Source organism: Falco peregrinus, chromosome 6 (genome assembly GCF_023634155.1).
Source record: "Falco peregrinus isolate bFalPer1 chromosome 6, bFalPer1.pri, whole genome shotgun sequence".
NCBI lineage: Eukaryota > Metazoa > Chordata > Aves > Falconiformes > Falconidae > Falco > Falco peregrinus.
This window is the reverse complement of record NC_073726.1, coordinates 21,024,553-21,035,661: the sequence shown is the minus strand read 5'-3', so window position 1 is coordinate 21,035,661 and position 11,109 is coordinate 21,024,553. Positions and strand designations below refer to the sequence as shown.

Below are 11,109 nucleotides of genomic sequence, written 5' to 3'. Positions count from 1 at the left end.
AAAAAAGCCTTTCTTGTTGTCTGACACAACAGTGGACTAGTTCAAAATCTGAGATTTGACCTTTAATGTCTTCTCCCTGCAAAGGTGAACCACAGCTCTGTAATTTTCCTGCAAAGTCTGACCTTACTTCCAGAGATCGTATAATTCCTTTTTCCTCTGGAGCTCTGCAAGGAGTTGTCTGTTCAGCCAAGCCGGCCTTCACTGCTTGCTTCACTTTCAACACAGTGGAATTGCCAGCTCCTGTGCTTCTAAAAGGTGCTTCTTAAACACTGACCAGCACTTGCCAACTCCTAAACCTTCAAAAGCAGATTTCCAGGGGACACTGCTAAGTAGCTCTCTGAATAGCTTGAAGTTTCCTCTCAAAATCCAGTGTAGCAACACTGCTGACCTTTTTTCTCATTACACCGAAAATTTTAAAAACAATGGTTTCACGATCACTGTGGCCAAGACAGCCACCTACCATCACATCTCCCATCAGCCCTTTTCTATTTAAACAAGTCTAGGAGGGCATCTTTCTGGTTGGCTCACTGAGTACTTGTAACAAGAAGTTGTCTTCCACAAACTTCAGGAATTTCCTAGACTTGCTCTTCACAGCAGTATGAAATTCCCAGTTGATGTTTGGGAAGTTAAAATCTTCCATAAGGACAAGGCCTATCAATCCACAGATTTCTTCTAAATGCCTACAGAATAACACATCAATGCTGTCATTCTGGCTGGGCGATTGATAGTAGACACTCACTATGATATCTACTTTGTTTTCCACCCCCTAATCCTCACCCAGAGGCTCTCAACCACATCACCGATAACTGTAAGGGCTGTACAGTGAAACCTCTCTTACATATAGTGCAACTCCTCTACCTCACCTGCCCTGGCTACCCCTCCTGAGCAGCCTATAGCCCTCCATCCCAGCACTCCGGTCTTGGGAGTCATTCCACCAAGTCTCACCGATACCAGTGTTATGGAAATTACACATGCCAGCCACCGTAAGAGGGTTCGACTCTAGGTTTCCACTGAATCAATAACCTGAAAAGAGATTCTTCTGTAAAGTCCTTACATTTGATTAATTATTTATTTTAATTTTTATTAATTAACTATTTTTATTAATAAACTAATTAATTACATTGTATCAATAGTGCTACAGCTCAAGCTGGGTTCGTCCAAAGAGGGACCTCAAACAAAGAAATCCCTGGGCAATCATACCCTTACAATCTAAATTCCCCACCCCTCATGTGACAGTTCAGACCAGTAGTTACATTAGGGTTGGGGTCTTCCTGTTCTTCACTGGGTCCTTTGACAGTCTCTAGGCAGGCTGTTTCTTATCTCTGAGATTGCAGCTTCTGTTAATGAACATAGCTTCCGTATCTTCTGACTTGAATTGTCTCTGAGGCCTTCTTTTACTTGACTAGCTAAAAGTTCAACATACCTAGGTGAAAGTTCCCAGCCTGTGGCCTAAGCCTTCAGCAAATTTAACTATTAATGCTAAGCAAGTTACACTAAACAAATTCTGTATTAGTAGTATACCAAATTGCACACCACCAATGACACCATAGCTCTGGGAACTGACCAACGCTTCCAGTTCATCCCGTTTGTTTCTCATACCGCACGTGTTGGTCTACAAGCATTTCAGATGTGCTGCTAAGCCCTCAGTGCTCCCTGGAGCAGCGTAAATGCTACCATTAGCATTGCCACCCTCAGGCAATGCCATGCCAACCCTTGGCTTATCTTCAGTTCTCCTGTTAGTATCCCCTTGTCCCATTGATTCTAGTTTAAAGCCCTCTCAATGAGTCCTGCCACTTCACAAGCAAAGATGCATTTCTCCCATCGGGACAGGTGGATCCCATCACACCACAGCATACCTTATGCTTTAAGGACTCTCCTGTTTCTATTAAAAACGAAATTCTGGTGGAGGCACCGGTTCTGGGGCCAGGTATCAATGTCTTAGGCGTGCCTGTTTCTTCCTATATCTCTCCCCATTGCTGGGAGGATTGACGAAAACACTGCCTGTGCTCCTGAATCTTCCCAGGGCCCTGAAATCTCTTTTAATCAACCTTGGACTTCTTGTTGTTACATCACTAGTACCCACATGAATGAGCTGGAGTGAGTAATAGTCTGAAAGCTGTACTAAGCTTGTCAGTTATCTGGTGACATCCCTCATTCAAGCCCCAGGGAGGCAGCCAACCTACCTGAAAAGAAGGTCTGATCTGCAAATGGGTACCTCCGTTCTGCTCAGGAGGCAGTTACCTATGACCATCACTCACTGTTGCCTCTTCTCAGCACTGGTCTTAACGCAGCTCCTGTTGCGAGGGGTCAGTTGATCTGACCTTGGCGAGAGTGCTTGCAGAGGTTCCTCCTCTTCTCTCTCATCACATGCTTTGTCTGCCATACTCAGAGCCTCATACCTATTCTGTAAAGGAAATGGTAAGGAGGGTTCCTCTTACAGCTCCGCGCAGTAACCTGCTTCCACTATCCCTGGTAACACTGCTTTCCTCCTGGCACTAAAACAGATCCTGGACCTGCCCCAGTAGTGGCCATGCTGAATTGGCTTGTGTGTACTAGAGATGGCAAAGCACAGCTCTGTTGGTGATCTCCTTTTCAGACTCTACTGCAGATCAATCAAAAAACTAGGTTGGACAGGTCTATCAGAGAAAAAAACAAAAAGCTGAAATGTTTGAAACAGGAAACATCTTTCATTAGGTCAAACCACAAAGCTGTTAGGTCAGACTATGATTATCAAATCACTAGTTCCTTCTGAGGCTTCATTTTATTTATTTACGTATTTACTCTAAGCTCTAACTGTTCCATTGGAAGGTACAAAATATTTAAATGTCTCTGAACCAGCAGATGCTTGTCTTATTTCAACATGGTGGTCCTGATAAGGTACGATACAGCAGCATTATAACCTTGAAAGACCTCTGACATTTACATGACAACACCACACAAATTCCATCTAAAAAATAATCTTTATTATATATACAGGAGCACATGCCCCAGGAAGCTATAGGCAAAGTATTTGGTCACTTGATTTTTATATAGTTGAGGAAGTCCACACAGATAATCAAGGATAGTGCACAAATGGATATATAATGCCAATGATCTGGACCTGCCAGAGATCCAGTTATTTTAGCTACCATGATGAAATCAATCCATCCTCAAACAGGCTAGAGAATCTTAGTTTACCAGCAGCATCAAATGAACTACCTCTTTCCCCATGGGAAAAATGTGACTTAATAATCTGGCAAGAAACAGATACAATCCTGGCAAGTACTCTGAACAGAATGACCACTTGGTGGTCTCTGACAGGGAACTCAGCTGGGTCTATCTTCTTTGCATTTAGGATTTTCCCTTTGGAAGACAGCAGTCTCAATTCCAGGACATATTCAGGAATTCTTTAGAAAACACAGCTTTCCATATAGCCTATAAGATCAAGTCCATTTGCATCAGTTTGCTTTAGATTCAGACAAGTCCAATGACCAGCACTAGCTTTCTACAACACGCTTTTCCTAAAGCGGAGATGCCAGAAGGTTTCAGAACTCTAGTCCCTTCCTCAGCACAGGGGGAAAAGATTATTTCTTGAGCTTCTGCCTTTGATTTGGGCCCACATACCACATTATGGAACCCTTCAAAACAGTCTCTATGGGTTTAATCTTGTGACAAGGGTTCAGTGGACAAGAATGCAGGAGCACAGCTGCTCTCATTTCAAGAGGTATGCAAGCACCTTCCATTGTGAGAGGTGCACAGATGCTACAAACAGCAAGGTTATTAACTCTGAGCTAAAAAGTTTCTTGTTTCCTATTCCTTTTCATTCACTAGGTTACTGACATTATTTTACAGGCTTGTCAAGGCAGACATATGGCTGCTTTTAGATGGAATGCTCAGCACATCTGGATATACTAATTTTGGCCTTTCTTGAACAGGAGATGCAACCGAGCAGGAAACATAATTTTGGAATTCATGTTCCTTAAAGTGTCCACAACTTCCTTAGGATATGCATTTCAAACAGCACTGAGCCACAGAGCAAATCTAAGGAATGGAAGACAGGGAAGAAGCTTCTCTCTTCTTTACCTAGCTACCCAAATCACTGATTCAGTCTAAGAGGGGGAAGATCCTGCAGTTCCTAGAAGTGCTGAGCTATTTAAGCAACTCAATATTTTTCTTATTCCCACCCACAGCACAATACTATATAAAATGAGTGGTGCTACTCCAGGTACATGAATAGATGTTGTCCTTGAAGCTTGTAGTGCAAGAACCCTGGCTCAGAAAACATGCCACTCATTTAAAAACACCAAAGCAATGGCAGATGTCCTGGAAACAGATCCCAAATATCAGCATCGGCTGCTGCATACTTCGACAGCAAGCAACCTAGGTGCAAGCTGCTGGGTGCAGCTGCTCCTTAAGGGCTGATTGAGAAAAAGAAGGCAGCTGGGTGAAGTGCTACCCTGTCAATAGGGAATGCAGGACCTCATTACACAGAGGGCTGCGGCTCAAGAAGAAGCTGTTATTCCTGTTCATAGGTGGCCTGTAAAGCACAGGAAGAGCAGGACATGAAGAGCAAGCAGATACATGGCCACTAGCAGAGGCAAGTGGGTCCGGGAACGGAAGAGAGAGCGTAACAGGCGTCGTAATCCAAGGACATTCCGAGTCTGGAAGAGTAAAAGAGAGACCAGTCAGTACCAGGAATGGCTATGTCCCCAGCTGCCTTCACTCAGAGCTCTCCAAACCATGAAAATAAGTTTAAGATAAGTAGTATGAACCTTCCCAAACCCATTCCACTGTTGGACTCGACCTCTAGAGCCAACCCTCAGTGAAATGTTCCCCTTCCCCTGTTCTCTGCAGGTTTCTCGTGAACCAGCATTCTCCAATTTTCCTTGAGAAAGGGTGACAGAATGCAGAACATCTCCCTCTAATATTTGATCTCTACAAATTTCTAGCCCCTCTGAGTGAAATATAAACAAATGGATTGATGTTACTTTTCTGCTAGAACCTTGAGCTACTAGGAATTCTGCTTCACTCTCCGGCCTAGAAGAGTTACTATTTGTTGTGTTCTTTCACCCTTGCAGCTGAAAGGACTTCTGAAGCTGTTGAACAAGCTGCTGCAGAGTGACCTCGCTCTACAGGGGCCCTTCCAGGAGTCCTCAGACAATGTAACATCTACTGGGAAAGTTCCAATAGAAAGAAAACTGTCTATTCTAGTAACAAACCTTTGTGCATGAGCACAAAGTAGTGTCCAGTTATGGCTCTTGCCATAATTCTGCTGATGCTGCTCTTGAGAGCACCACCCCCAAATCTTGAAGAGACCAGAGAGCAAAGACTTCAGCAGGGCTTCATCTGTAGCAAAACAGGACAGGTGACTGCCAGGCTGTCATTCAGAACCGTGAAAAATGAACTCTCCACTTTGGCTCCCAGCCTGACTGACACAGGTTTGAAAGACAGTGAGTGAGGAAAAACTGAGATTGTCCCTAATCAAAAGGACAGACTCTCCAGGCATCGCAGATGCTAGGGCCAGTTACACTACACTTCTTACGCATGAGATTGCCCACTGTTTGCACAGACTGCCTATCTGCTCACTACTGAGGCCTTGAATATTCCACAAAGAACCTGGGACCACATTTTAGGCATAGGTAATGCTAGCCTACATTTTAGGGAGCTCTGAAACTTACTCTGCTTATGCAGGCCATAGCAAAGCCACAATCAGAACAGTGTGTGGCTTTTGGTGTGGCAAACAGAGCAAGACCAGAGCAGAAACCTACAGAAACCCAGATTTGAATGTGCCTACAGAAGGATTTGACTGCTATAGGTACACGGTTTTCAGTCCACGTTTTCTTGCATAAGCCAGGGCTCACATTATTAACAGCTGTGAATGTAAATTCTTACTTGGCTGGAATTATTATCCATGGAGTCAATCAGCAAGGAATGCTCATGACCTGGAGCCATATCAATGCTAGCACTTAAGGAAGATGTCCAATCATTTGACTGCAACCTGCAGCAGAAAACAATGAAATTAAATTCAGTTTCTTATGATGCCCCAAACCAACACGGTAGACAAGTTTAGGAAAAGAGGCATTTTTCAAAAAGTAATCAACCATTGGAAGCAAGTCATGGCCTCACTTGACAAGAACTGGTTCCATTCGTACAACTGTAGTGCCTCCTGAGCTCAAGTTCATCAGGAGGACTGGGTGACCCAGGTAGCAGCAGTTCTCCCTGCTCCAACAGGCTGGTGAAACTGTAAGAAAGCAGGCACATTGTGCTCTCCATGCCAGTTATACCTGCTCAAGTGACTGGCACTTCCCGTGCCCACCGTCACGGCCATAGCCAGAGAGAAAGGTAGAACTCCCATACTGCATGATGTGCAGATCACCATTCCTCTCCAGTAGACAGGACAATTCAGCTGCTGACAGTGGAGCCCTTTCTTACCTGATTTATATCCTGTCACTTCAAAACTGGTTTTTTTAGGTGCTGTTTTTTCCCTTTTGTCTTCCAAGAATTTTGAACTCTAACTTAATTAAGGTCTCTGTGTTCTACATGAGGCTTTTCAAGTGAAATTTCATAGTGTGTGACTTGAAGGAAGCCAGGGCAGATGATTTAACTGTGTGTTTTAAATTCCCTGAAATTATTTTGGAAGTCAGCTCTGGTCCCAATAATGCTGGTTCTTACTATTTTTTAGTGACAGATATTCAGGATTGGCAAGATACTACTAAGGGGTGAAATGTGGAAGCAACACTGTCATATCTTCAGGCTAGCATTGGTTAGTGAAGGGAAATCAGTTGCAGAAGGGTTTCATAGACTTGAACGCTAGAAGGGGCTACAGTTGTCTGTGTTGTATAGCAATTACCAGGGAACTTCATCCAGAATTCTTCCATACAGACCATTATTGTTTTGCTGAATTAGCATGTGTGTCAGAAGAAAATCTCTGTTTTCATGTAAAAGACTCCAACAGTGATGTTTATTTTAACTACCAGGAAATGCACAGCACAAGTGCCTACAATCAAGTTACATGATAAAACCCAAGGAGAAGCACATATTTCTAACATGTGACTTACTGCACCCTGATCCTCACATCTAGTCTAGGTCAGCCTCCTTTTCTCTGCTGACTATAAGGGCATCTGTCAAGTAACCCGAGATACACAGTTTATTGGGTATAAATGGCAAGATTTTGGTACCAGGGAGTTGCAAGGGAGAGCTGTATGGCAGGGGGCCGTGAAGGGCTCTGTACCAGTCACAGCCGGTTACAGTTGACTTAGCAACGAATGACGCCTCGCTGTGTGCCAAAACTACAGCCAAAGGAGTATACGGTCTCTGCTCAAACATATTTAACAAAAGGTAGTAGCTGCTAGGGGAAGAGGAAGTGAGTAAGAAACAAGGAGCAGCAGACAGAAATCACTACATACTGACCCCAGCCTCCTGCACTGCCCTTTGCCTCACCAAGGGGACTAAGCAAAATGTGCAGTGCAAACAATGGGACTAGGAAGAAGGGAGGAGAGGTGTCTAGACCAAAGTTGAGCCTGGGAAAGGCACAGGGGAAGTGTTTTACCTGTGTTTAATTGTTTCTTAATACCAAAATTAATTAAAACTTTATGTTAATTTGCAATACATTAAAACTGAATGACATTCTTCAAGTCAAGACTGTTTCGCCCAGGACAGACAGGTGCTTACTGAGGAGACAAATCCCCTGGAAGTACAAAAATTCCTCTTCTGCCTTCACCCAATTCCAAGTCTCCATATCATATTTTCCAGTAGTTAATTTAACTCATTGAGAAAGCTAGCATCTCTTTTCTAGTCAAAATTTGTCTTAATGTCTAGTCCGCTGTCTCATTCTAGCTTTGTCTACAATTGAACAACAGTCTGAACATCAGGAAACTTTTTTTTTTAACTGTAAGAGTATCTGAGCATTGGCACAGGTTGCCCAGGGAGCTTGTGAAGCCTTCATCCTTGGGGATACTCAAGCACTGTCTGGGTTTGATCCTGGGCAACTGGCTCTAGGTAGCCCTGCTGGAGCAGCAGCATTGGACCCAATGACCTGCAGAGGTCCCTTCCACAACCTCAACCATTCTGTGATAGACAAGGTATAGTCATTTCTATGCGCCTAAGTGACATTTGACAGAAGTAGGTAATGAAGTGCAGATGAACACAGAGCTAGGATCACCCTACTTTTATGGTGATACTGCCTGTTTGTTCAAGCTCCCTCACCTCCTGATCTGATCCTGTGCTGCAGAGAGCGCCTCCTCTACAGCAAGACGACGATCCCGTTCTTCCTCCAGCTGCTCCTCTAAATACCTCAAATCCTGCTTTGTGCTGCTATGTAAATGTTCTGTTTCGGACAACCTGTCAGAAAATAACCAATCACATACCAAAACAAGGGCTAATTCATGGACTGTTATTCTGTTTCTGTAGTATTCATTGATGCAGTATGTGAACAGACTCCAGTTCCCTTCCACTTCACACAGAAGACTTGGTTATCTCTTATTAATATTTAAATTATTTGGAAAGCAAAAGAGAAAATAAATCCCTTGAAACTTCTGTGTCACATCAGGAAGGAGCTTCTTGGGTCTGTCACCTGTGGCCCCACCTTCTGAAAATTATTTTGAAAGGACATCAGCAATCACGTGCTAGATCTTAGTTCCAGAAGGTTACAAGGAATCATGTGCTAGGTCTCAATTCCAGACGCCCTCAAGCTACCAGCCTTGAGACCAGGACCACTGATACACTTCAGCAGTTACTGAGGGACCCAGCCCATCAAATCAAAGATGCTCATTTGGCCGGTGATGGTTAGCTGGAATTGCTGCTGCATGTTGTCTCTTCATTTTTTGAAGTCCTACCCAAAAAGATACCTAACAACAGCTGTCAAGTGCATATAATAGCCCTTCCACTTCCACAAGGTGTGGAACTGAATTCTCCCAACACTCTGACAGAAAGTAACAGAAACAGCCTCATCACTAGCCTAAAGACCTCCATCAGGACTACCATTCCCGAGCGTTTTCTCAGGCTTTCTTTACCTCAGCTGCAACTCTTGCAGTTCTGGTGTGTAACTGCCTCTCTGAGGCTCATTCTTTTCTTGGGGTGCTCCTGGAGCAGCATCTGTTGTAAACAGCTCCTGAAAGAAAGCACAAATGTATGGTAGGTAGCACTGAATGAAGAGGATAAAAAGTAGCTACAACGCTGCAGTTAGCGGAGCCATCCGCAATAAGCTTTTCCCTCCCTTACACCAAGACGACCACCCTTACCATGCCCTTGTCTGCAGACTGCAGCTCCTGAAGCTGCTTTTCAAGCACCATGCAGCGGTTCAGCACCTCACTGTAGTGCTGATGGCTCTCACAGATGTTCCGACTGCTACCTCGCAGCTGGAGGGAGAGGGCATTTTTCTCCTCAAAGACCTGAGACAGCTGAGAAGAGAACACAACTGCTAAGTAAAGAACTCTTATTTTTGTGAAAGCAAAATTGTTCTCTGTGTAACTGAGGGTGAGAATTCTATTGAGATGGGAACTACCACACTGCAGGTTACAAAGATCAGTGACAATCTCCAACAGTAGCTTGTGGCTAAGGTTTCCAGAACATGAGTCCCAAAACATCAACATGATGTACAGGGTAACACATTTTCAAAACAAGATTTCTAAAGTGCCGAGACTGACCTAAACCTTTCCAAAATATCATCAATAAATTATGATTTTATATTCTTCCTTTCTCCTTAAATGCAACTCTCTTTCTGAAGATGGCTAAATTCTGAGTCTTCCATTTCAACATGGGAATAGGATACTGCACTGAAGTACAGAAACTTTTTCAATATCGCAGGCAGCACTGAAGACTGCCAGCATGTCTTCCAATGGAGGTACTTCCTTCAGGAGTCTAGAAAGCAAAAGGCTACAAAGAACTACTGACAATAGAAACAGAACTTGGGAACAACTTTCTTCACATAATCTTGCTCTCTGGTCCCTTTGTCTGGTGTCCCTCTCCCTCCTCTGCCCCCTCCTCCTCCTGCTCTCCCCTCCATCCTTCCCTCATTGTTCCTCTGCCAACCTGCCCTCTCTCTCCCCTCTCCTCCTCTGTCTTCCTTCCTTCTCCCTCCTCCTTTCTCTCTCTGGTCACTTTAGAGAAAGGGCACTAAAATTCAGTGGCAGAAAAGTTACTGATTCAGACACTACTGTCACTGATCCTCCTGAATGTGATCTATATACAGCCTGGAATACCCCTCTGGTCCATTCAGGTCAGCCGTCCCAGTTATGACCTCTCCCAAGCTCTTGCCCACCCTGGCCTCCTCACTACAGGGAGAGCAGAGTGAGAAATGGAAAAGGCCTTAATGCTGTGCAAGCACTGTTCAGCAACAGCTAATACATTGGTGTGTTATCTGCACTGCTTTAGTCACACAGCTGTAACACCACACCCCAGGGGCTGCTATGAAGAAAATTAACTCCAACCCAGCTCCAGTACATAAAGCTTTTAACATCATCACCTACAGTATTCACATTTGGAAACTAAGGAGCTATGAAGTAGACAAATTAACTGCTGCATAGTCAAAAACTAGCTGGACCACTGGACTCAAAGGCAGTGATAAACGGCTTGAGAGCCAGCAGTGAGCAGAATACTCCTGGGGCCCACCTGGGGCACATACTGCTCAACATTGACAGCAATATAAGTTACGACATAGATCATAGCATCAGCAAGTTCACAGCCAATATTGAATTTTAAGGAGTGGCTCACATGACAAAGACCAAAATGTCAACCTGGAGGGACCTTAAGAAACTTGAGGACTGGGCCAACAGAGATCTCAAGTTCAATAAGGGAAACGGCAAACTTCTGCATCTGAGGCAAAACCCATGCGTCAGTACAGATTGGGGAAAGGCTGCCGAGGCAACAGCTCTGCTGTAAAGGACCAGGGAGCAGCTGCCCTGCTGAATACAAGCCAAGAGTACATCCTCATTGTGAACAAGGCAAACTTGTCTACTGGCCTACATTAGGAGAAGCAAGGCCAGCAGATTGAGGGAAGCTATTGCCTGCTCTGCTTGGTACCGGTAAGACTATATCTGGAATCCTGGGACTGGTTTTAGGTCACTCATTTTCATTTGGGGAGGTCCCAGTTGACTGGAGGTTCGCATGATGCCCATCTACAGGAAGGGCCAG

General features: G+C 44.3%; 1 protein-coding gene across 1 annotated transcript in view; it reads right to left on the bottom strand.

Annotated features, from left to right (window-relative positions):
* Nucleotides 1-2,941: 2,941 nt before the first annotated feature.
* Nucleotides 2,942-11,109, bottom strand: part of GOLGB1 (golgin B1) — a 51,777-nt gene continuing 43,609 nt past the window's right edge. The window contains exons 20-24 of the mRNA XM_027795354.2: nt 9,219-9,377; nt 8,991-9,088; nt 8,185-8,319; nt 5,872-5,977; nt 2,942-4,640 (exon numbers count right to left, since the gene is read on the bottom strand). Of these exons, the coding sequence (XP_027651155.2) occupies nt 4,506-4,640; nt 5,872-5,977; nt 8,185-8,319; nt 8,991-9,088; nt 9,219-9,377 (633 nt within the window). The 3' untranslated portion in view covers nt 2,942-4,505. The remainder of the gene's footprint in view (nt 4,641-5,871; nt 5,978-8,184; nt 8,320-8,990; nt 9,089-9,218; nt 9,378-11,109) is intronic.